The sequence below is a fragment of the Halictus rubicundus genome, chromosome 7 (genome assembly GCF_050948215.1).
Source record: "Halictus rubicundus isolate RS-2024b chromosome 7, iyHalRubi1_principal, whole genome shotgun sequence".
NCBI classification, from domain to species: domain Eukaryota; kingdom Metazoa; phylum Arthropoda; class Insecta; order Hymenoptera; family Halictidae; genus Halictus; species Halictus rubicundus.
In genome coordinates, this window is record NC_135155.1 from 14,360,172 (window position 1) to 14,385,950 (window position 25,779).

Consider the following 25,779-nt stretch of genomic DNA (forward strand, 5'->3'; position numbering starts at 1 on the left):
GGATTTTCTACATTTATACTGTAGGATCTAAATAAACATATATGCAATGGTAATAATAAAAGATTGCAATTTACTTACCCACAACCAGAGCGCGAGTATTCATGCAAAATGAAATTGCAGGAATCAGTAGCTAAATAAAAATAAATTTCATCCCGTACCAATTTTTACACACTGGAAGCAACATGATAAAGCAAAATAAAAATATGGGATTGCAGGAATCAGGAGATAAATAAATATTGATTTCAACCCTTAACAATATTTTGCTGTAAACAACATAACAATGAACCTTCCGCTGGCTCGTGTTTCATAAACTAAATTGCACAAATATCCGCAGTCTACCTGCAAGAATAAAACGGGACAAAAAGATGATGCGCCGGTACGATTTGAAATATCTTTAATATATCGATCGAATGAATTACCATAATACATCTGTAGTCGTTACAGAATGTTTACTCGTACATGAAAGGCCCCTCGATGATAAGACGACGTGTTGTAATCGCAATCAAAGGTATTTACGCATCCGGTAGCAATATTAAATCTATCCTCTAAAAGTGTAATATTTACATTGAAATAGACGAAGAAAAAGAAAATGTTGGTTTCCTTCACATTATGTAAACGTTAGATCGAAGTATAAGCTTAGAGAAATTGGTCGATTAATGTTCGGTTAATATACAATACAATATACAGTGTTTTCTCGACGGAGATAGTCAAAAAAGAGGCAAAACGTTTTCGCCGCGACGCGACGACGCGACGCGACGCGATTGGGGAATACGGGAAATGCGGGGGCCGTCTCGGCCGCTCGCCAGCTGGAAATGCTCCTCGAGAATCATCCCCCTCTTCGACGCAGGGGGGAGAAAGACGTAAAACCACCCCCGCTCGAGACGAGCTGGCTCCAGCTAAACGCCGAGACGGCGCCAAACTTTCCGGCGGAACTCGCAGAAATTATATTTCTTCCCGACCTTTGTCTTCCGAGTGTGTCACGCGCCTTTGCCAGCAGTGTCGGGCAATACTTTGTACGTCAATACGTTCAAGATTTTGCACGAATAGTAACCAGAGTGGAGCAGGATACTTCGAACAATAACATCTTCGCGCAAAATAAATATTTTCATTTGTCGGGAACGGGGGACCAAATGGAAATTATTTTCCTACTTTACGACCGGAAGTACCGAGCAATTAAGGTGACTTTTACTTTATCATGTGAACCACAGAAATTAATTCATTGAGAAATTGTACGTAATGCAATATATGTACATTTTTACAGAAAATAAAAATTGTCTGCATCACTTTCTAGAAACGGGGACCAAAGAGAAATTACTTTCATCGGAATGATGCCCAACAATGTCTGCCATAAACGCCATTTGTGCACACGTGGTTTCGGCTCTGTTAGCATTCTGCGTCCCATAAGACACAACGCCCCAAAAATCATGCGATTCGATATTGTCCCTTGACCGTTGAAGTCATGTAGTACTAGAAATTATTATTTTATATTACCTTATAAAAGTAACGGGAATGCGTCCATTTCGATTTTTGGCGATTGACACTAGACTGCAGATCTTCCTGCAAATTCCTATTTTCATTGGTTGTTTTATGAAAAACGCAAGATGAGTATATGAAAGATCTATTCAGACAGTATATAGTAACATTGTTATTTCCAAGTTTGCATAGATTCTCATGCGATAAATGCACGGAGATCCACAATCAGAATATTAGTAACAATTAGAAAATACAATTGAGAATTTGAAACCAGTGTTAAATTGTAGTATTGCAGAAGAGATAAAAGTTTTCAATTAAATTTAACGCTGGAATTGCAAAACGCTTCAATTAATGTTTATTCCGCTTTTGTGGAACTTCTGTTACAATAAAAGTCATAAAGACAATTTAACAGTTTCAATGATCGTATAACGAAGAATAAACTAATTATTTCGACTGGTTCCAAATAATTTCGCAGTTCTAGAAATAAACTATAGCACAGCTTAAGAAATCTTGTTGTTTTGAATTTATCGCTAATCGACGTTAAAATTAACTGCGTTCATCTTGATACAACGAGGTTTCTGTTGCAATAGAATCCACATAAACATTTTTGCAATGTCTATTGCAACAGGACTCACAAAAGCATTCTTACAATGTCATTAATCGTCGCATAAGCAAATTTGAAACCAGTTGTTTCGCCTGGTTCCACGGTTACAGTGTCAAATTATGGCACAAAGTAACAAATAAAAATTGCATTGCATAAAATTCAATGCTAAAATCGCTTGGCATTAGAATGAACTTTGTTCATGCTCACAATTTGATTAATTCTCTCATAAAGAGATTCGAGAGAATAGTTACAGTGCGAAATTACGGCACAATGTAGCAAATAAAAATCATGTTGCCTAAAATGTAATGCTAGAATCACTTGGCATTAAAATTAACTTTGTTCATGCTGGTATCAAGTGATTTCTATTTTTAGTTTTCCTAATCGTCTCGTGAAGACGTTTCGAGTCAGTTCTATCAGCTGATTCGATAATCGCATCACGGATAACAGTACATCGCAAATCCGCAGTCTAATAATACGGTACCGCATGATTTTCAGGACTCATGGTGTGCCAGTTATGCTATCAATCGCACAACACGTGAGTTAGAAACGAGCTCGAACGTCGGCTGTCGCAGATTCACGCGATCGTCGTGAACAGTATTTTTTCGAAAATGAAAAATAGATCGCGTTCTTTCTTTCACATCGATCGGTTATCATTTTCCCAGCCGACGTTTCTCTTATCTTCTCTCGCCCTCTCACCCCTTTTCCTTTTTCTCTGTATACACGTTTACCCTGCCCCCTTATCGTTGGCTTTACTTTAAATCTGCAATGCGTCTATTTACAATTTAAATTTACCACGAGCATCCGTTGAATCGACGGCCCTTTATAAATACGTAATCAACGTGGGACGTGACCGTCCCCTGGGCCGTCAATTTGCAGCACGTTTATTTATCTCGGAGACTATTTTTATTGACTTATTACTGAATAGTTTTCGTCGTAGTCGCCATTCACGATCATAATTGTTGCGACTCTCCTTGCCTAGCGCCTTGTTAATTTACATTTTAGTTTTGCTGCTGCGATTGAAATAATTAATTGACCGCGTGACTTGCAAAAATTGTTGGAAAAATAATTCTTTCTCAATATCGACACCTATATTGTTTTATCAATTTTCTTGCTCTTTTTAAGACCATTAATTGGCCAGGCGACCTGCAAAAATCGTTGGAAAAATAATGACTTATCAACAACTTGATAAATTCCACAAAGTCAAGATATTTAATGAATTAAAAATTGAAATATTAAAATGTACAATAACAGATCTCAATCGAATTTGGTACGACGAATATTAACCGCAAAAATTCACGTTTAAGTATGGACGAATAATTCAATCACCTGTATATATGTAGGTGAGACGGTAGTGTGAACGTGTTAGTACACATTTTGGAAAGTACGTCCGAACGGATGCTCGTTCTCGAGAAATGGTAAGCGAAAGGAGAAGATTATGTCGAATGACTATTGTCGCGGCGTAACATGTGTTGGACTTTAAGCTCGAACTGGATTCGGACACGCCTTCGTCGCGAATGATTAATTAATACCCTGTACGACGAGCAGAGAGCCTTGGTAATGAACAGCACGCAATGCAAGAACCTCGAACGATAGCCGTGCGATAATTCCGGATGAACTCCCGCGACTAATTAATTAATCCCAGAGTCCAATTGAAAACAAGTTGTGGACGAAAAGGCCGGCAGACGGTTTTTTTCTCTCTCGCGTCGGCAACCCTGCGGACATTTTTCCAATTGGATCGTGTAAACAATAGTCTTGTGTATCATTGGGTCGAGTTTCATGGCGGCACAGCTCGTTATCCGCGTGCAGTGACGGCTCTAGTATGGTGTTGACAATCGACGTCACGAGTGACTCGGAAGCAAAACTTTGTTCTTGTCATTTTTCGGACAGGAATGTACGTGTTAATTTTTAGTAGTTTGTTTGTTGTATTCGTGACATTTTTCCGATTAAAACGATACCCAACACAACACCATTTGGATAGCATTTGATGGTATAATCCACGATATAGTAAAATCTCGATTATCCGAACTAATCGGTGGAATGTGAATTTATTACCAATTGCCTAGCTACAGTTTTGGATTAAATATTTGTCAATTTGTACATTTTAGATCAAACTTGAACTGAAAATTCGGACATCGGTTCGGATAATGGAGGTTCTGCAAAACCGTCGATTATACAAGCAAATTTGCTCCGAATTGCGTCATGTTTGGACTCATTTTAATCACAAAAATGTCACAAATATGACTCTTATCATCTTCTCGTTACCCAGATACCTTGCGACAGTTGAAATGACATTTATTTGAACTTTCAACTGCGCGCCCGTCGTTAGAAACATCAAAGGATCGTACCGTGAAAGTAACAATGTAGATTTTAACGAAGGCGAAGCCGAATAATTTTAATTAATAGCCCCCGCGAGACTTTTGTCCACAGCCCCTATTTTCGGAATCGAGAAGAATTGATTGAAGTTCTTCCAATGTAAAGGGCAACAAATTGCCGGTCTCGGTGTCGCGTAAATTAGGATGAGTGCTCGTCGTTTGAGAAGACTTCGAAACTTCGACTCCGCTAATTAAAAAGTTTCGACGGCATTCATCGTATTAAATGGTCGCCGGTAAAGTTGCGTTATTAAAACCTTATCGTCCCCGGCGGGGACTCTACGATCAATTTCCATTGAATGGGGACGAACGTGTAAAGGGAATCGCCTGGTAAAAATGCCATAAACGCGCACGATGCCGATCGAAGCTGATCGATCAATTTTCTTTTTGCTCGACTTCTTGCACTATCGGGAAATCCCTACGAAACGAAACCTGCGAGGATACCGAGGGAAACAGGCGTCCAGATCGATTTGCAACGAAGCCTATTCTTCTGTCGATCGTTGGAAACCATGCGAGTAGCGATTATGCTCCCGAAAACCGCGCACGGCCCGACGGAACCCGAAAAACCTGGTCCAAATTAGCTAATTTCTTGCTAGATTCTGGTCAGACCCATCAACCTGAAATTTTGCAGTCGTATTTACGTAACATTGAAGTAACAGTACAAACTTTCACGAGTCGTTGTCTCGAAAACTCTAGCAGTTATTAACAAATTCGCAGATCATGGCGAGAGACGCCAACAAACGATTTCTTTATAAAAAAAATAAGTGCTTCACTCAAATTATCGGACAATCCAGCAACTATTGAATCCCAATTAACAGAAAGATAAATTTCTCCCAGATTTTTACGGTTTCGAAGGACCGGTGCAACGGTTTCTTCTTTTATCGGCGCCACGTTGACAATCGCGAATGATTCTTTGCGATCCCGTTTGTCGAAGACAGTCAGCGACAATTCGATTTGTTAACGGACGCGAGATTAACAACATCCCGGGACACGATTACACTGGGAAATGTGTGTACGGCCTTGTTCCTTGCTCTTTTTTCGGGCTTGAACGAATTAAAATCGCCGCGAACCGAGCGGAAGGGTGCTCGACGACTGCGGGCGTGAAAAGTTTTTCTCGTTTTTCCTTTTTTTTTCATTATGGGCGTGAAAAGTCTTTACGAGCCACGGGCATGGAAAAACGCACCCCCCCCCCCCTCTCACCTGTCCTAGGGAAAAGAAGGAAATTGTATACGTAACGCGAGATTGCCGGTTTATTTTCGTGGGCTTCGTTCGTTAATTGCGAGACGCCACAATCTTCCGGCGAATAAACTGCGCGACAAGCACAATAAGGTCCGGGATTAGTGAAACGATGCTATCCTGGATTAGGGACGGCTCCGACGTTTTTCCGAGACAACCACCCTCCGCCCTGTGCAATTTTAACCGCCCGCGCGATAAAACTGCAACTAAAAATTTCACTCTTTTGCAGGAACGTTGGAATTTGTAAAATGTTCTGCGGCTGACACTGGGCTTCGTTTTTCGCTTTGTTGCCACGTGTCAAGCGGCTTTCGGAGAAATTTTGTTTGACGGCGAGAAAAAAGTTTCTTTCCCCTTTAAAACGAACCCGGGTAGAATATAGTACCAATTTTTTTCTCGAAGTTACAGCAAGTCAGAGTTGGAGGATTTTTTGGGTTCGGAAAAGTTCCACTGTTGTAACAAATATTGTGCAAAACCGAGACAACCAAAATGTTTCTTGTCACGAATAAACAGAATATTCCAAATTTTTGAAAATTGCACATGTTAGCTTAAAACACGTAAAACGACACTCTTAAGTTTTTCATACTGTTACAATATTGAATAAAAATTTCACTTTTGCTCTCAGCTCTCTCAAAAAGCGCATCCTGATCGATTATGATCAACTCGTTTTTAGTCTGTCCCCCAGCACGCGTCCAAAGCTGTTTTCCGCTCCGTTCGCGCAGCGATTTGAATTTCCCGCTACGAAACAAATGAAAAACTTGATTGTTCTGTACAGGCTCCGGCTCCGAAATCTGTTCGAGGAAATTCGTTGTTCGTTTCACAGCGTCGAGGAGGCGATGTTCTCTTCGGCGACAAAAAAGTTTTGCAAAAACCGAGGACCGGAAGCAGTGTCCTTGTTCCACGGTTCCATGGTAACAGGATATTTTAATTCGGCCAGCTGGTTTTAGCGAGTATCCGGCGCCCTTCGGTGCAATCAGGACACAAGCGGCTGCACGGGAAATGAATGTAAATAACGCGAAATAATTATTGTCGCTGTATTTTCGACGAGCCATCGAATAACAATGGCCGGCGGCAATACAACGAAGTCCCATTTACTGCGCCGATAATTGTACCATCACTATTCGGACGGTCGTTTACTTGCTGTCTAATCACGTCCACGGTGAAATCATGCTGTCGGAATTACGGTAATGCCTCGATATATGCGAAAATTTTGATATGATAGATAGATACTTTATTGATTCCCCTCAGGGTTACAATATTTATATCACCCGCTCCTTTCTCCGATTTGTTTTTACATTGTTTTTTTCATGAAACTCTTAACAACATATTCGTGACGCTTTCCTGATTAAAATGAGTCCAAACACGATGCAATTTGGTTCGTATTTACTCGTTTAATCCACGATACCGTAGAACCTCTATTATCCGAACTGATCAGTAAAACGTGGGTGTTTGGGTAATAAAACAGTTACCTAGCTACGATTTCAGATTTAATCTTTATTTATTTGTACAGGTTCATTCTGAATCGTTCTGTATATCGATCGTTTTAAATTGAACGGTTCGGATAATCGAGGTTCTACTGTATCGTGGATTAAACGAGGAAAAATGATCGAAACTGTTCCATGTTTGGACTCGTTTCAATCAGAAAAGTGTTGGGAATATGCTGGTAATAGTTCCGTTAACAAATAATTAAAACAAAAATTGGATTAGTATTGTTCCATCCATGAAATGCAAACTAAAAACGAATAGCCGGGGGAAACAAAGTTTTACGAATACAGAGACACATATACTGAGAACATTTGATTTATTTCGCACTCGTTCGTGTCCAAGAGAACCGCCTCCGTCGACAGTTATCGTTAACACAGCATCGACACGCGGAAAGGAAAGATTTGCCAACGCGACGGTGACAGTAACGTGCGTAGAATTATGTTTAAAATTGAGTCCGCTGCAACCCTCCCTGTACTTAAACCTCTATGTTATTCAACGGAGTTTATTTGTTAATTACATGCTAGGTTTAATTGAGCGCGTGCCTATTACTCAATGGATAATGTTACAATAACGTTACTCTCGATGCCCGGCCGACTATCATAAATTTATTAATAATAAATACCTCGAGGTACAGAAATATGGAGCGTCTCAATGGTTTTTAACTTGTTCTAGATTTTATAATCGTTCCCCCCCGAATTCGTCGTCGTAGCTAAATATCTCTTTCGGGGGCCACCCACGGATAAGTGTCTCCCGGCGGCCCCGACAAATATGTACATGCAGTTTACGAATCAAGTATTGTAATATACACCTTTGTACATTTAGAAAATACGTGTCGTTCGTTCACGGTGGTTCTGACAGAGTCAAACTGGATTACATCGGCGGATCAACGTTTCAATTAACCCTCTCACGACGGCTTTCAACAATTTTTATACAGGCTCATTCAAAATTTAGTCCCAACTATTTTTCAATCACTTCCCGTAGTTTGAACAAAAACGGTTCCGAACTAAAGTTGATCAGTTTTCAATGGTTTAGAAATTGTAACATTTGGAATTTAAAAAAATGATTTGAACAAAAATTGATCAGCTCTCAATGGTCTACAAATATTATTAAAAATTGTCAAAAAAGTTTCCTTTCGATGAGCCGAGGTTACGGGTTTAAAAGTCAACAATTCTGTGGATGATTTCAAGACAAGTTCGATGATGTATCAGACTGTGACCTTGAGGTGACCTTGAACTAGAAAATTGATATCAAAACGCGACTCTTGTTCTGTAACTTTTTCACTTGAAGAATCTGTGTCCTTTCTTTTGAAGAACGTGAAAATAAAGTATAGATGGTGCTGTCTAAAAAAGTCGAGCTAATTTTGAATTTTTATCGAAATGAAACTTTTCTTTAAAATTGCTTCACTGCTTCACCAAAAATTACTAAGCATTTGCAAGTTCATAAACCCGTTCACTGTTCAGCCACAAAACTATATCCTTTCCGAAAGAATTTATTAGAATTGTTAAGAATTATTTAGTGAATGACGCTTTGTACTGACATAATAAGAATATTCTAAGCAAAGTATAACACGATTGGGACACCCTGTGTATTTGCATCGATCTGTTTTCGAGCTCAACAAGAATGATACCCGATATTTCCGACAGAAAATTGAGATGCTGAATAAAGTGTGGGTCGAGATTGACCCAGCCGCCGCAGAAGGGTTGAACGTTGCACTCGATTGAATACCGTCGATTTATTTCACGTCTTCCAATAGAACGTGGAAGTTTCTTGTTCCAATGGCGACCATGTTATAAGTTCAGAGTTTTGCGGGAAAGATACGTATAGATTCTGTCGACAGTCGCTTTCAACGGGCATGTAAGTATAATCTGACTGAGATTTATTGCTTTCGATCGCGTTCGCCGCCATCTTAGCTTCCCTTGACTTGGTTCTCTCTGGATAATAAATTGACTGCGGAAGTTTTGCAAACATGGATTTTTCTTCATCATCTCGTAAAAACGAGAAACTTATAATTTTGTGGGGGAAGGTTGCAAGATATATTACTCTCTTAAATAAAGAAGCTTTTTAAATACAGAAAATGCTCATACACGCAAGAAAAATGAACTGTTTTTACTATTCTCATACGTAAACGTGTTTACAAAATATTTCAGTTAATCGTTTTTCGAAACATTTTCATATATTTAAAAAACATAAATTTCACTACAAATTTTTATAAAAATGCGCTACACTTGCCAAGTATATATTTACCACTTTGTAACTAATTAGTTCAACGTTCAAGCAGTATCTATTACATGAAGCTTCCCAGAATTCAAAATACTTGAAAACAAAAAATAAGAATAATAATTCAATCTTCATGGAACAAAGTAATCCTACAAAATCCACACCCGTGCAATTTATTTCCCTACTGCATTGCTCCTCTAGCTAAAATGGCGGTGCGCGTCCCGAAAGTACCAATTAACCTAAACACATTGAAAGCAAATTTTGTCTGCGGCGTAAAACACGTAGGAAAAAATTTTAAAATTGTCTTTTCGAATGTGTTCCAACCAGTCTCAGAATCCACGCGTCCTCCCTGAATAGTACACATCAAATCTGGAGGACTTCCGGTCCGCCGAAGGTACCCGAAAACGTCCCGAAGGGTATCACATTAAATCTGTAACGTTAATCCTGTGCATGGGTCCTAAAAATTTATTGTTATCGTTCGAAAATACGTTCGCGCCTCTGGCTCATAGTTTCATAGCACAAATCTCTTTCTCTCTCTCTCTCTCGTTCTCTCTATCTCAATTTCTCTCTCACTCTCTCTCTCTCTCTCTCTCTCTCTCTCTTTCTCTTACAGAAATGATATGTTCGGCCATTGGAAACGCGTAGGCCGTCGAACAAATGGATGGATTGATCGGAATTAATTAAGCGATCCCTGTTCCGCGTGGCTTCGACTCTCTCTCTCTTTCTCTCTCTCTCTCTCTCTAGGAATAACGTTCAGTTCCTGGAATCTTCGCGTGTTTGCGATCGAACTTCCGGGAAACGGGAACGCGGGAACGCGGGAAACCATCCGAAGAGTCCCGCTGCGATCTTATTAAGCCGTGTCCGAAGGTAAGTGGAGATCCAGAGGATCGAGAACCACCCCCTGCAGACATGGCTCGGGTTCCGAACCCTGAAAGACTGAGCCCGGGACTTATTTTTCTTACAATCTGCTCCGTTTTTACAGCGTACTCTTTTAATTAACGGTTAATTACGCCTCTCCGATAGTACCTCGGAAAAGATTTCTCTTTAAAGATCCTTGTTGGAGTTCCTTGTGAAAGATCTTTATTAGTCTAATAGTTAGGATCAACAATTTAAAGTACAAAACTGTACGGTAATTATATAGAAATTGCCGCGAAACCTCAGTCTCAATAGACGAAGAGAAAAATTGCATGAAAGAAAATTTAATAATAATGGAAATATTGAAAGTGAAGAAATGGTCTAAATAAAAATTATTCGATAGAAATTTGGTAATTTATGAAAATTCAGCATCTTCTCTCAGTACTCAGAAGGCAAAGTAACATAGTATTGAATCTCTCATCGATACTCAGGGTCGGCCCGGGTCTCAGACTTTCTAGGATCGATCGCCAATGGCGTATCATGCTAAATTGGCCTGATCCATGGACGGTGGTATACACAGTGCACAAAGTATCCCCGCAAAACCTATACAGCTATCCAAACGAAAACTCCAATAAAGTAGAAATCGCGCAAACATCGGCTCAACGAAAACAAACTCCCGAAACCCGAGGAGAAACAAGATAAGCAAAAATAGCGGGGAACTTTAATGGAAACGTAGAATATGGCAACGAACACTGCCACGGGTTGACAGTGACAATAAACGGATCGCCTAGCTTCGAAATGTGATCAACCAATTCGATCAGATGATCTTTTCAAAACTAAGCGAACCTTGAAACACTTCGTGTTTCGGTGGCACGAGCTAATTCGAGAGGCTTGATCACCCATCACCAATTTCGAAATGATCGGGGAAAATGGCGTCCAATCTAGGCCTTGGTTCATCGAACGAAACCGTCTAAAAAGGGATGCTAAGAGTGCGACGCGTCCAACCATGACTTTCAAAGCTAATTTCGAAAAGAGGCTGACTGTTGAAGCATCGGACCAGACAGCCTCCGACCTTTCCACCCGATGATCTCGATCGAGATCCATCCGCCTTGATCGATACTTCCGACGGAATGAGGATGGGACACGGTATCGGATCTCTCTTGTTGTTAGATCTTGTATACTGACAACATGCTAAGGCTTGACGGGATTTGTCCTTTCCAATTTGATTCTCTAGTTAACAGTTTACTGGCTCGAAGCTTATTAAAACTCTTAAGGTCAGGTGTCAATGTTGGCATAGACCGGCAACGTACAGTCGCAAATAAAAATATTGGCACAGCTTCAGCTTTCAGTTTTACAACTTAATACAATAATATTATTGGATATTTTGTGTGCAGTGAATGTAATAATTATTATTTTTTATGATACTCAGCCTTGTACGAATTTATTATTTGCATGTATATGCAACTGTATAATTAAAAGTTTTTGCACGCGATTGTGCAGCCTAATTGCTTCAGATTTAAGAAGTTAATGTGCTCTAGTTTAATAATTTTCTTTTAACAAGTTGACTGCCAGATGTCGAACCAAAAAGTTATACAAAATGAAATTGGTTCTTAATAAGTCATAATAAATATTAATTCCTAAGGCTCGTCAAGGAGTAATTGTTATTTGTAACCAAGGACATATTGAATTTGCGGAACAGTTCTACGTCTTTCCTCGGAATGTTACTTTTAGAGACTTTCTAGCTTTTTCGACGATAATTCATATACTTTCATTGTTTCTAGTTACTTTTCTTATCTATCTCCCTTAAAATCTGTATCCTTAATACTTTTCTTATTTATTGTATTCCTTAATAGTTTGCTTACTTAAGTATCCCTTACTATTTATTTCCTCGAAAAGCTGTAGAACTTTTCCGTCAACAGTTCTTTAAAAAATTTATGTTTTATGATAATCAATATTACTGCAAACTCTATACAAAGTTCATAATAAAACTGGCTAGGTAAAACTAATTGGTCTGCATGATTGCAAATGATTGTTCTGTCTTTATAAATATGCGATAAATTAAGTAGATCAAATATGTTTCTACAATGTATATCAATATTATTGAACACAATTATCTATATTCATCCAAAAATTGTGATCGCTAACTTACTATTCTGAAGCTGACCAGCTATCCTAATCAAAGATCAAAAAGTTTGAATGTTAAGGGAATCCATACCAGTCCCATCGGCAGTCCTGTGATCCCGCGACCCGGGGTTCGTTATCACATGTTTGTTATCACTCGCATGAAAAAATAAAACTTTCTGAAACGTAACCGCGCGTGCGGCTGCCCTGGGAGGGGCGACGCGACGCGTGCACGTCATCACTATGAAAAGCCTCGTTTGCGAGGCTAACCTCGTTATCGGGAGCTTTCATCGGGGAGGAAACACGACACTGCCTCTGCTGAACCCTTTGACACTACTATCAAGGTCTTTGGATCCTCCGACACAGTGATCGAAGACCGTTAGATCCCCTGAAACTATGATAGAGGTCGTTGGATCCTCCGAAACTATAGTTCAAGGTCTTTGGATCCTTCCAAACTATAGTTCAAGGTCGTTGGAGCCCCCCAAACTACAGTTTCAGATCATTGGACCCTTCCAAACTGTAATAAAGTGTCAGTGGACCCTCCAACACAGTGATCAAGGTCAGTGGATCCTCCCAAACTATAGTTCAAGGTCATTGGATCCTTCCAAACTATAATTAAGTGTCAGTGGACTCTCCGAAAATATAGTACAAGGTCGTTGGATCCTTCCAAACTATAGTTTAAGGTCGTTGGATCCTCCGCCACTGTTAAATCTTTCGCGAACCATATGCACGAAGCACAACAACATTTCAAACAAAAGGACAATATAGTTTTTCCTTGTCTTGAGTAGAACGCAGGAAATGAAATGCAGAATGAAGGCGAATTATGCGAATTGGTGCCGGAATTAATGACACCCCTTGCCTTACAGTCCCACCGTCCCTTGTTTTACGGTGTTACAGTGTTATGTTTAACAATTTAATACACACGATTTCGAATGAATTTTAGTAGAATTTCATGGAATTTTTCATTCAGCGAACACGATCGAGAAGTTTGGACGAATTTAATTCAGTCATCGATTAAGGAGTTCATTGTACACTTGACGGTACCTCACAACAGGATCGTTATGATTGAACAGAATGAATTTTGATAGGGTTCCGACTAATTAACTTTAATTGGACGGGTGAATTCGAGAATTTCACGGTTACATGAACTTCCGTGGTCTGGTTACACGATTTCAGCCGTTCTAAATTGAGATAGGGTATTATTATTCTTGCTACGAATATAGAACCCATCTGTATAGGAAGTTATTAATGATGTAGTTCTGATGAGTTGCCGAGGAACTTATAAGGCAAGAGGTTGACCGAATCAGAACGGGTGCACCGTATCTGGTGACCCGAATATTTCGAGGATTGTCGATTTTCTGTGATTAAGATGCCAACCAGTATCTTCGACTGTGAATTGCAATCGCATACCTATCACTAACGAAAAATCGACTGTTTAGCGGTTGTAAATTTTTTTTCATAACAAAGATTGTTCGGAATAAAAAATTAATTTTTAGTTGAATAAATCCGTCCTGAAGGTAAATATTGCACTGAAGGGAGGCCATAGTTCAACCCTTTATGCCCCAATTGTCAGCTTAAACGAAGATTCATCTGTTAAAAATAAATGTTTATTATAAAAAGAACATAACAATGTGATAACTTCTGATTATCTAACGATCGAAATTGTTGGAGTTCATTTAACCCTGGATTAGGCGATTTTATCATATCATCATATCATATTTTGTCATTTTATCATATCACTTGCAATCTAGAACAAAACAATACGCATTCTTTCGTTAACATTGCACCTAATGCAGGACCAACCCCTGATTCGCGAAAGGTTAACTAAAAATACAACGGTTATAAACAAAGAGAATAACGAAACGCATTATTAACATAAAGTGTAACAACTAGACTGTGGATCTTTCTTCAATATACACGTTAATCTATTATCTTGACGTCATAAATGTACAACGCTAGAACTATCGAACTGCTAAAAAATTATTTATCACCACCGTCCAATTTTCTCCATTACAACAATAAAAATCGTACAAAATCCGAACAAATCCAATCGTACCACTCTTACAGATCAAAATAATCAAAATTTCACTCGCACTTGATACTCGGCAGCTTCAGCGACAAAGATCCACAATCTTCAATAGATCTTTATTGTTCATCAAACTTAAACAACACAATAACAACAATACTCGCGTGACTTTGTTCATACTTTCGTCGCTAGACTGCGGATTTTCTGCATTCGAATAAAAACTAAACTGTCCAAGTATAAAAGAATGAATGAAAGGACATTTTCACAAAAGATTAGTTTTCACCGACTCGAAAGACGAAGCAACTTTCATTCCATCAAAAATCGGACATTTTTGCATTTTACACAAGAATCCGCAGTCTGTTCGTTACAATCGAGTGAAAAGTTCCGCCAGTTTCGCAGGTACTAAGCTCTAGACTCTAGAATCCTGGACACAAAATCCTCGACTTCGGGATCTAGACTCTAGGATCCAGAGGATCGAGAAACAAGGTCAGCTTTCGAGCAGCTTCGCAGGAAACGCGTGTCGCATTCCTCCTCGGGTATCGTTTAACCCTTTGCGGACGAGGATTTTTCAAAATACGAAAACCATATTCCTTGGAGTAACAGATTTTGCAGTAACGAGCCTTAAACAATGGGAAAATTAAATAACATACACTGGTCTTTCCTAATGTACATGATTCACCTCTTAGCTATGGCGAGACTAAACAACATTTCAATATATAAACAATATATTTAAACAATATTTATATATTGATATATATTAATATATTTAAACAATATTTATATATTGATATATATATTAATATATTTAAACAATTTAATTAACGCAATATGAATACGAGCTGTTTAATGCTAAAAGCGATGTAACTCAATTTATCCATTTTTTGTATCCATACGGAGAGGAATAATTATAAATAATTTTTCAAATTGAGATGGTTTAATACAATGCTTTCTGTCTGAGGAATCACAGATATTTTCACTCTGCTTTTGCATTGAACGGTTCATATGTAAATAGTTCAACGCAAGATAAACCCAGACCATAGTGGCAACGTTCAAATATACTCAGAGAGATGACATCGTGGATTGCCCTAAGGTGTCCCAAAACTATTGCACTGTGATTCCTGAGATCATTTGCAGTAACTTTTTCTTTTGCGAGAATGTTCTGCGCGGCTTTGTTTTCGAGTTATTCGCGAAAAACGTAGACCAATCAGAGCGCGGCTGCAGAATAGCGATACCGGCTCGGCCAATGCCAACGCCAGGCTCAGCGCGAGCCGCCAGTAGTCGCGCTCTGATTGGCCCGTGTTTTTCGCTAATAACTCCTTAACGAAGCTGCGGAGAACATTTTCGCAAAGGAAAAAGTGAATTCAAATCACCTCAGGAATCACCCCTGTTAACACGTTGAATGCCACGTCACCCATATGTGGGTGACGGAATTATTTGTGCAGGTTTTAAAATGAATTTTTGGAGGACTACTCGATATCATAGATTCAATTTTTTTCAATTTTTATTTCATTAAATAACTTGCTTTGATTTTATGGAATTTTTGGTGTTTCTAGTTTGGCGATCAAAGTGTTAAGGCAGTACAACATTTTTCAGACAGCCTGCAGTAGCTAAGAGGTTTTATACGTTGGCAACTTCAGAAATTGCAATCCTGATGTGGTCAACATATTGAAATTCGTCCTGAAAGGGTTAATGCACGAAACCGGTGGCCGCTAAATGGACGTTTCATCCCCCGTACCTTCCCCTGCCGGCCCGTACCCGCTCCGTACCCGCTTCTGATGTCCCAGATGCTGAAGTCCAGTTGCCCGGGTCTTCTGGATACCGGGACCCGAAGAACTAGAGCACCTTCAGCAAGGCGATCAGCCCTATCATCCAGTACGCGATCGTTTGTTCGTGTACCCGCCCGGACCCGGCTGCAATGATTAGGTCTGGTCCGCTCCAGTCTGCGTCAGTGTCGTTCAGACACTCGAACTCGCAGCAACGCTCGCCGACCCGAAACTTCTTGCATCTCTGCGAAAAGAAGATTGAAATTGCTGGTTAATAAGGTTACCCGACATTTCGGGCTCCGGTCGGGTCGCGGTCCCAAAACTTTATAACGTTCAGGAACTAGGAAACTTGACTCAGGCCGGGATTCCAAAAATGTATAAAGTTCGGGTACCAGAAAATTATAGTCGGGTCGGGTCGGGCCGGGATTCCGAAACTCAAATTCTGGTACCCGAAGTTGTTCCAATCTCTTGCAGAAAATGTTTATTTCGCATTAAGATCCACAGTATAACGGTGAATAATTAGGCCGGCAATGTGTCACTCTGATCTAATGTAAATTACCGAACAGTTTCAATTATTAAAATGGGGTTTCGACTAATTTCCATCGAGCTAGACATACCGTCCGAATAGTTGTCACAGTGTCGAACAGAAGAGCAACAATTTCCCTTATTTGTTGTACCGAGCAACCTATGTACTCGAGATTTAGGAGCAATATGTGCATTGAAACTGTTCGGTCGCTATCTCCCGAAGCATTGAATGCACAGCTCCTTATTTAGAACTCTCTTGTCGTTCGCTGCATTTCATTCGCGATTCCCGATGCACTTTGCCTATTGCAACAAATGAACGACATCTCGGACGACTTCCTCAACTTTCTGGCAGCGAGCTACGTCACGCATCTAGCTATAACACACAGCTGTACACCTTTTGCATAGTCAATATACACAGACTGCTATGAAGCGTAGCTTTCTTTCTTTTAATTGCACGGAATACTCGAACATGTCAAACGTCCTATCATTTTTGGCCAATCAAGATCAACCAGTTAAAATTATTTCCTGCAACATCTTGTATGTCATACAAGCTTGACACTTAATGTGTTTAATTTCAAATGAACATTCAATATATAGGGTGTGTACATGTTCTTCTTTTATATATAGAAAATATTCATCATGTCAAACGTCCTACCATTTCGGCCAACCGAGATCAACCAGTCATGTTAAAATTATCTCCTGCAACGTCTTGTACATCATACAAGCTTGACACTTAATTTATTTAATTTCAAATGAACATTCAATATATAGGGTGTGTACATGTTCTTCTTTTAATTATAGAAAATATTCATCATGTCAAACGTCCTACCATTTCGGCCAACCGAGATCAACCAGTCATGTTAAAATGATTTCCTGCAACGTCATGTACATCACACAAGCTTGTCACTTAATGTGCCTAATTTCAAATGAACATTCAATATATAGGGTGTGTACATGTTCTTCTTTTAATTATAGAAAATATTCAAACATGTCAAACGTCCTACCATTTCGGCCAACCGAGATCAACCAGCCATGTTAAAATGATTTCCTGCCACGTCTTCTACATCACACAAGCTTGACACTTAATTTATTTAATTTCAAATGAACATTCAATATATAGGGTGTGTACATGTTCTTCTTTTAATTATAGAAAATATTCATCATGTCGAACGTCCTACCATTTCGGCCAACCGAGATCAACCAGTCATGTTAAAATGATTTCCTGCAACGTCTTCTACATCGCACAAGCTTGACACGTAATGCGTTCAATTTAGACTGAGCCTGATATGTCAAACACAATAATATGTTCGCTTGTTAGTGAACATACGGGATACGATGCCTAAAACGTGCATTTGCTTCCTGCAATTGCCCAAAATATTCAAACACGTCAAAGATCGGTTTGTGTCGTGCATCGTATCCGGGCTCGAGATTTCGACAATTCGACCGGTTCGAAGGAACAATTCCGCGGCAGTGGTCCGCGCGATTAAATGCACAATAAGATACGAGGCCACTGCGGACTGCAGACCCGTGTAAAGAGAGAGAGAGAGAGAGGAGAGGGAGAGAGAGAAGGAGACGGTAGGAGAGACTAGGTAGTCTTCTTTTTTCGTCCTGGAAACAGGGACACACAGGGTATAGAAAGCGCAGCTTCAGCACAGCAGCGGTCGCCCCGCGTGGTTTGATGTGTTCTCTCCGCAGATTTTTCTCTCGTTGTTCTTGTTGCCGACGGACAATCCCGGGATTCGTCGGGACGCCGAGAGCCGCGCGAAACCGGCGGAGGGGGAAGTTTTCGAACGCAGGCTTCGAGCCAAGAATTTTCGTAGGTGTCGGTGTGTCTGTGTGCGTATGTTGCGATTACTAGGAGCCTCCCTCGAGGACCACCCGATGCAACGGGAATGTGTATTACGCTGCTAGACGCGATACTTAACCGCCGTGTTGCAGTATCGCGAGGATGCGTCCGGTTGCACTCGACGAACCAGTGGATGCTGGGACGATTCAAGGTCGAGTCTCGGGGCGAGGAGGTCCTGCAGGATCGCGGGACATTCTTTCCCCTGATTAGTTGTGGGCTTGTAGGCGTGGTCGATTTTTGTGGACAGTAGATAATTTTATATTGGAGTCTAGTTCCTAATAAATATAATTCGAGAAACAGTAAGATCCCGGGAAATTTTGTGTCCTCACAGACGTACTATTAATATTCAATGAATTAAGATTTGGATTAAGAAAAACATTTATTCCTGATTAAGTTCACGTCAAGATTTATCGCCTTCTATGTCCCAGTAACTTTCGCTGGCATCCCAGAAGAACCCGCCAAACATGACGACAGACAATACCGTATAACGTCGCCATTTTGTAGTCTTTAACCCTTTGCACTCGGCGCTATTTTCATTCTAAAACTAAATTTGTCTTCCGTCTTAGAATATTTTCATTTTATTCATACGAAACTGATCCGATTTCCACATATAATATTTAAATGTTCAGTAATCTATTAAATACAAATTTCGCAATGTAACAAATATTTTGTAATATTTTTTGTAATTTCTTTGAAATAATGCCACAACAATTTCTAGTGGTGCTTCAGAGTCACCGCTCGAGTGCCAAGGGTTAAGTAATGATAAAAATTGGAAGTAAAGTCGACGTGTTGCTAACTATCGTCGAAAAAGATATTTTCATTTCGACGAGCAGTTATTGCAAGAGAATATTTTGTCAACAATTTAACCCTCCTGCACGAATCGTGACGTGGCTGTTACCGAATCGTCAAAAGTATAGTCAAGGATCAACGTCGACTGATCGAAGGCGATCCAGCGATGTTTGTTCGGGCTGCATGGAAGCGAAAGTTCTCGCGGCATCTGGACGGGTGAAGTGGATCGACGCGAGATTCAAAGATTGATCAGCAATGCGTTTCGGAGTGGCGCAAAGTGGTGCGCTCGAGCCGCGAGGATTTATATCGGACACGGCCGCAGTACCGCGTTCTATTTCCAGTTCGAAACTGGCACGAAGACGTAAGAATGGCTGAACGAAGTCGGGGAGCCGGGTGCTGGTGTGCTAGGGGACGAAGAAAACGGGGGCTGTGCAGGTAAATATCTCCGTGGTGCAGGTGTATCTGTGTGGAACCGGGTTGTTGAGGCTGCGTGTGGTTGTTGCCGGGCACGCAACTCCCGCCGACTCGTTTCGTCTCGTTTTCTTGTAAACGGCCCGAAAGATATTGTAATTGCGCGGAGGGGGATTAGCATAAAAGTCGTCGCATGCGAACTGCCGAGTCTGCCTGCTGGCCTGGATAACCCGGCAACGGGAACGACTATATACACGCTGCAACGTGTCCCGATGTATGTGCGAAAGAGATGTACGCCGATATTTTGCGACAAATTTATCCCCGCTAATCTGAAGGGGAGAATGTCTTCAAGGTGACATCGCCCGTTTATTCCACATTATTTCACTGTGAAACTTTTATCAACGTATTCCTCGAATTGGCCTGATTGAAACGAGTACGAACACGATATCCTTCGGAGCTCGTTTGTTTAATACACAAAAAAGTATTGTTTCTTTCGTTTCTAATGTACATTGCAATGAAGCTGGAATTCTATTTTAGAATAGCAGAATTATTAAAAATTAAGAAAATACACATGGAGCGAACGCAAAATTAAAATGTGTTTGTTCTGTAATCATTTTCGGCGAATATTTGATGTTGATGTTCTTTAGAGATCAACGATGCCTCGACCCGACTGACTATCGGTTTCGCAAAGAAAGCTGTGTTAACGAACACCGTTGTTCGGCGAACTTCCTAAGGGTCTATCGGGGAACGGCCGAACTAGCGATACTGTGAAACATTTAACAACACTATAGTGGCCACTGGAATCACATCAGTTCGAAAGTATCTGTCTTCGGTTTAACTCTCCCTCGCGAACGGTGAGAAAGTTGCGAATTTATGGGCATCTTCGGTTTCTGCGCTGTTACTTGAATTGGCCCCGCGTGGAAATACAATTTGGAAATTGTAGTTTGCAATATAAGCGTTCTTCAATGCAAAAATTCGAGAAAAATCTTCTGTTATACACAATAATAAAAATTGATATCTTAGTCAGTAATTAATATTTGTAAAAAGAAAATAATCACGCGATTTTTAACTTAGGCATAGACAGTAATTACACTTTTGCTGGTTTATAAAATTCGATGAATTCGTGCTATATTAAAATATAGAAACAAAAATTGTACGACACAGAATTTAGGCAAAGATTTAATATAAAAAATTATATGATATTGTTTAAACTCACACAAAAATGATATGAGTCTATAGCATGCAAACATGTAAACAAAGCAGAGTGATGAAAAATTTAGGAAAGAAAATGAAAATTTTTAATTCAGTCATATTAGGAAACGCTGATTAAAATCACACTGATCTCCCACAGAAACAATGGCAACGAGCAAACAACGGGGTCTTCTGCATTGATTTTAGAAATAATAATAATGGAACGTAAAATTTAACCAGAATGCAACATTTTATTAATAATTTAGTGAAATGGTCGTCGAGGAAAATCACAACGGTGGCTTTCAACTTCTCAACGAGGACGCGAGGTTTGCATAAACTTCCCCGGGCCGGTTATTACAATATTGTTGCATAAACTTATGTAAAACTGTTAAAACTCCGTGCTAAAGCAATTCCCTCGGGCTGCTTCGCCTGTGACGCATTTAAATATTCAAGAAACTGTATTCTTAAGGGGCGTTGCGATTTTATTGGTCTCCGGCTGTACAACACGGCTCTCGGGAGGCAGTCTTCTATAGCTCACCGGGTCGGAAGAGTCTTTTTACAATTTTCCAATCTCCATATTGTACGGAGTGTATGTACCTTCAAAGGGATTTTATAGTAATCGCGAAATTGTAAAAGTTATGTAGGCTTTAAAAGATTTCGGGATCGTTCATGCACTTTGACGAAACTTTCAGCTCGTTTCTCGCGAAACTTTGCTTGCCTCGCGATTTTCTCTGAAACCACTAGCCTAATCGACTTATCCTGTCATATATAATACATACTGTATAAACCTGTGTTTACCATGATTTCAGTAAACTAGAGCCTTTCTTAGATTAACAGATTAAAAATAAGAATGGAAAATTCGAACATTTTTCCTGAGGGAACGGGTCACTTGCGTCCCATGGTTCCTTCGAGACTTTTGTTCCTCGTGTCGAGTACTACAATTTTGCAACGAAAACAAAAATTTGACCTTGAAAATCCTGCTCAAGGTCAATCTTCCACGGACTTGTCTATACATTTCTACCGATCCAGAGCCGCTTTAACTTGGTGTTTATACGCTTATAGTTCGCTTTAAATTGAACTGTTTAAGGTTAATTCAGATTTTACATCGACGGTTCGGATAATCGAGGTTTTACTATATCGTGAATTAAACGAGTAAATATGATGCAAATTGTGTCGTGTTTAGACTCATTTTAATCAGAAAAATGTGACGAATATTCTGGTGAGAGTTTCATAACAAAGTAGTGAAAAACAAAAGAGGATCACCGGATTAGTATTGTCTGTCTGATACATTGAATTCCGTATCTTAGCTTCCAGGCCCCACAAGTAGCGGAAAGAAATTTTTCGCAAATATCGCGCACATTTTTGTGACACGTATCGGAAGAGTACAGAATTTTCAAAAATTTCAGTATCACGGACCGGCATTCCTTGCGATATCTTGCCGCAGCCTGTGGCCTGATACGTGGAGCGTCCCATTTCAATCTCCTCAGGTAAATATTTCGAAAAATACGAAAGGAAAACGGGAGATAAGCAGATATCATGGAAAATATGGTAGAAAATGGAAGAGATAAGGAACAATGTGGAGAGAATACAAAAACATAGAGAAAGTGTGGAAGATAAGGAAGATCCTCTCCGGCGAAAGTTTCGCGGTACCGAGGGGATACGTCGGGCTCGTGCTCGGGCTTGCGATTACTTTCACAAACGTATCTGTCGTTTACTTAAATAATGACTGGAACGTTCTTAAATTTTTCAGTGACACGCAGTGCAAGTACTTACACTCCATTCTCGAAAAATTGTGGACACTTACAAACAGTACAACAATAAACTTGGACTCTGGAGGATTTTTCCAGGATATTTTATTACGTGTTTATGGAAACCTCTTCAGTTAAAAATCTGGTTTGACAAGAAAATTCTCTAGAAACTAAATTAATAAATTCTCGTTCGTAATCACGAAATAGAGTGGCAGGAGGTGGAGGAATGAATCAGAAGCTTCTGTCTTCGTTTTTCATTATACTTTTCGCACAGCAAAATATCGGGTTCTCTTGGCACGTCGACGGCAGAAGAAACAAGCGACGCGGCGCGCGGTATGAAAATTCATTATGGTTCGAAACAGGTTGTTTTTTCGGCGGTACGAATATGAGTATGTTTGCCAATGGGTGGACGTCAACAAGCGGGCACGTGCGCGGCGTATCGATTTCGCGTGTTTCTCCGCGCAGACACGGCAAACTGCGAGTCAAATGAAATTTTCATCTGAAATGTGTCAACCGTGGCGACTTAAACGCGAAGCCAGGTTTGTCAAATGTCGTATCTCGATCGACGAAAGCCGTACATTTCATTGTAAAAGTTACAACCCCTTCGTGTTTTAGCATCTAGACGGGTCGAAAAATTGATTTTTCCATTTAAACCTTAATAAATCGACCGAAGAAGATCGTACATCAAGTTTTTTGATCTCCTTGTGAACGGGAGACTTCAATCTTCAAATCTACGGAAGATTCGAGCGGACAATTTTCTTGTTGCGAAGAGAACAACGTCGTCTTATATCGAAAAAAGAAACTGTAATAGGACCGGGCTCGCTAACAGGGACAAGTGCCCGAGTAATTAATAAAGCTTCGCGAAGTACATAAATGTTTCTTCGTGCCGTGTTAGAAGTTTCGTTGTGTGTACGCGAGTTTGCGAACTTTCCGTCGACGTTGGATATTGGATCGACGGTGTTTAAAATATCAGGCAGGGGAGAGAGCGTCGCGACGCGACGGTTAAACGAGCTATCTTTCGGGGACAAAAGGCTCCGGGAAAATTCCGGAGTCGGCTCGAGTCGAAAATAATTTCACGGCCGGCGGGGTTTGCAAACGGATTCTGTCGGTGCCTGGAGGAACAAGGCTCGTGGAACGATCAATTTCATGCAAATGTTGCGACGCTTCCCGTCGGGACGCGGAAAATACGCGGAGAGGTCTCCCGGTCCCGGACCGGCCCGGAAAAATCTCGTTAGGCGACGTCGCGTTAAGCGAGAATTCAATAAGGCGATTACTAACGGCATTAACCGGGAACGGGAATCGCGTTACGCCCGATTCCGTAAACAAGTTAGCTGTCTGTTTACGGAAACGTCGCCGGAAACGCGCCGCGAAACGGGACCATTAATTGGCCCCGGAAACCGGCGAATCTTCGGCTGACACGGTTCCCACTACCTTGCCACCCCGCTGTCGACGGATTTGCTGGCAACAAGGCTCGCCTAATCGGTGACGGATTCGCAAACCTGGCTGCAAACTGTGTAGGACCAACACTGTGACCGAATATTCTGCGGACCGTTTACCTTGCTGTTTCTGAGCTTCAAGAATTTGTTGTGCTTGAATTTTGAAGTGCATAGGACTCTTTCTGGCGTAGAATGATTCTGTAGACTGTCCTGAATACGGTGATATTTTTTTTTAGAGTGTGGTGAATGTTGGGATATGTTTAAATAATGTTTAAAGCGAGTTAGACAATTTTATCGAACATGTTATGTTGGAATTCATGTTCGGTTGGAATTTTTTGTGCTTGAACTGTAGAGGATAGAGGAATTTTTCTTGTGCGGAATTATTCTGTAGACGTTTCCGAAGACGGTGATATTTTTGTTTGGAGTGTGGTGGATGTTGGAATATTTTTAAACAATATTTGAAGCCAGCGGTGCACCGTAAAGGCAACAATTTTCTCGAGCATTTTGAAGCTTTACGAATTTACTGTGCTCGAACTGAAATAGTTAGGAGAATCTGTGGAATGTAGAATGATACTGTAGACTATCCTGAATACAATGATATTTTTCTTAACAGTGTTGTTACTATTTAAACATAGTTAAATAATATTTGAAGGTAGTTTAAGGCAACAATTTTCTCGAGAATCTTGAAGCTTCAAGGATTTTTTCTGCTTCAATCGTAATAGTTATGTGAATATTTCTAACGTGGAATAATTCTATAGATTCTCCTTAATACAACGACATACTCTTTGATAATATTGCGAATTTTCAAACGCATGAATAATATTTGAATCGAACGATTCTATTATTAGCTACCGCGAGCGAACTCAGTGTACGGTGAAAGTAGGAACACTTGTGGAACCGACTGTAATTTCTCCGTTGATCGCGTTTAGGATTTTGATCGAACAGTTTCCGTCGGTGGTAGGGGAACAGCGAAAGGATCGATAACGTGCTTTTCACGGGACGCACGGGAAACGGCCGAGGGGAAGTCGGGCAAAGAAAGGTCGAAGGAAAATTAACCGGCGGTTATCCCCACGCCGTGGAAAACTCTAGTTAGCGGCTGATACTTCTCACGGGTTTCCCTGCTGACGAGCTTAATCGATGAAATCCTATTCCCGATAGGCAGATTACACGTGTACCATGGACTTTGTTCACCTCTCCGTCGAGAATCGACGCTTTCAATATGCCATTCTTCCGCAAACGCTTCAAAATTTAAACAACTTCCGCGCGCTTCTTTTTAACACTAGGCTTACGGAACATTACAGCGACTGCACACAATTTTGCAATAGCACGATCCCAATAAAACAAAATACATATAATCGTTACTATTTAAACATCGATACTCGATACAATGGGTCCAAAAAGTGTTGGAACACTAAATTTCCGAGTGCCGAGTTGAAATAGTAACGATTTCGTTAAAACAAATAGTACTATAATAATCCTGGTCTCATTTCAAAGCTTCAGACTTCGACTTTTACCAACCATCATTCATTTTCGCCTAAGACAATTTCGCACCACCTGGCAGGTGGAAAACGGAAGGCATGTTTCCTCTCGCAAATGCTACCAATCGAAGCGTCATTAAAAACATTGAAAAATTTTTGTCGTGAACGAATCTTCCGCAGATGTAAACATTGAAATCTCCCGTTTACAG

At 40.3% G+C, this 25,779-nt stretch overlaps 1 protein-coding gene and 1 long non-coding RNA gene across 3 annotated transcripts in view; one reads left to right on the plus strand and one right to left on the minus strand.

The window, feature by feature from the left end:
• Positions 1-299: 299 nt before the first annotated feature.
• LOC143355660 (uncharacterized) overlaps positions 300-25,779 on the plus strand; it is a 250,921-nt gene continuing 225,441 nt past the window's right edge. Inside the window, exons 1-3 of one of the 2 annotated variants that reach the window (XR_013082537.1) lie at positions 300-3,114; positions 3,216-3,948; positions 3,990-7,058. This is a non-coding gene — a long non-coding RNA (uncharacterized LOC143355660). Of the gene's footprint in view, positions 3,115-3,215; positions 3,949-3,989; positions 10,526-25,779 lie in introns of those variants that run through there. The other variant, XR_013082536.1, reaches the window with a different exon arrangement.
• LOC143355658 (uncharacterized) overlaps positions 15,953-25,779 on the minus strand; it is a 35,313-nt gene continuing 25,486 nt past the window's right edge. Inside the window, exon 4 of the mRNA XM_076790698.1 lies at positions 15,953-16,390. Within this exon, the coding sequence (XP_076646813.1) occupies positions 16,217-16,390 (174 nt within the window). The 3' untranslated portion in view covers positions 15,953-16,216. The remainder of the gene's footprint in view (positions 16,391-25,779) is intronic.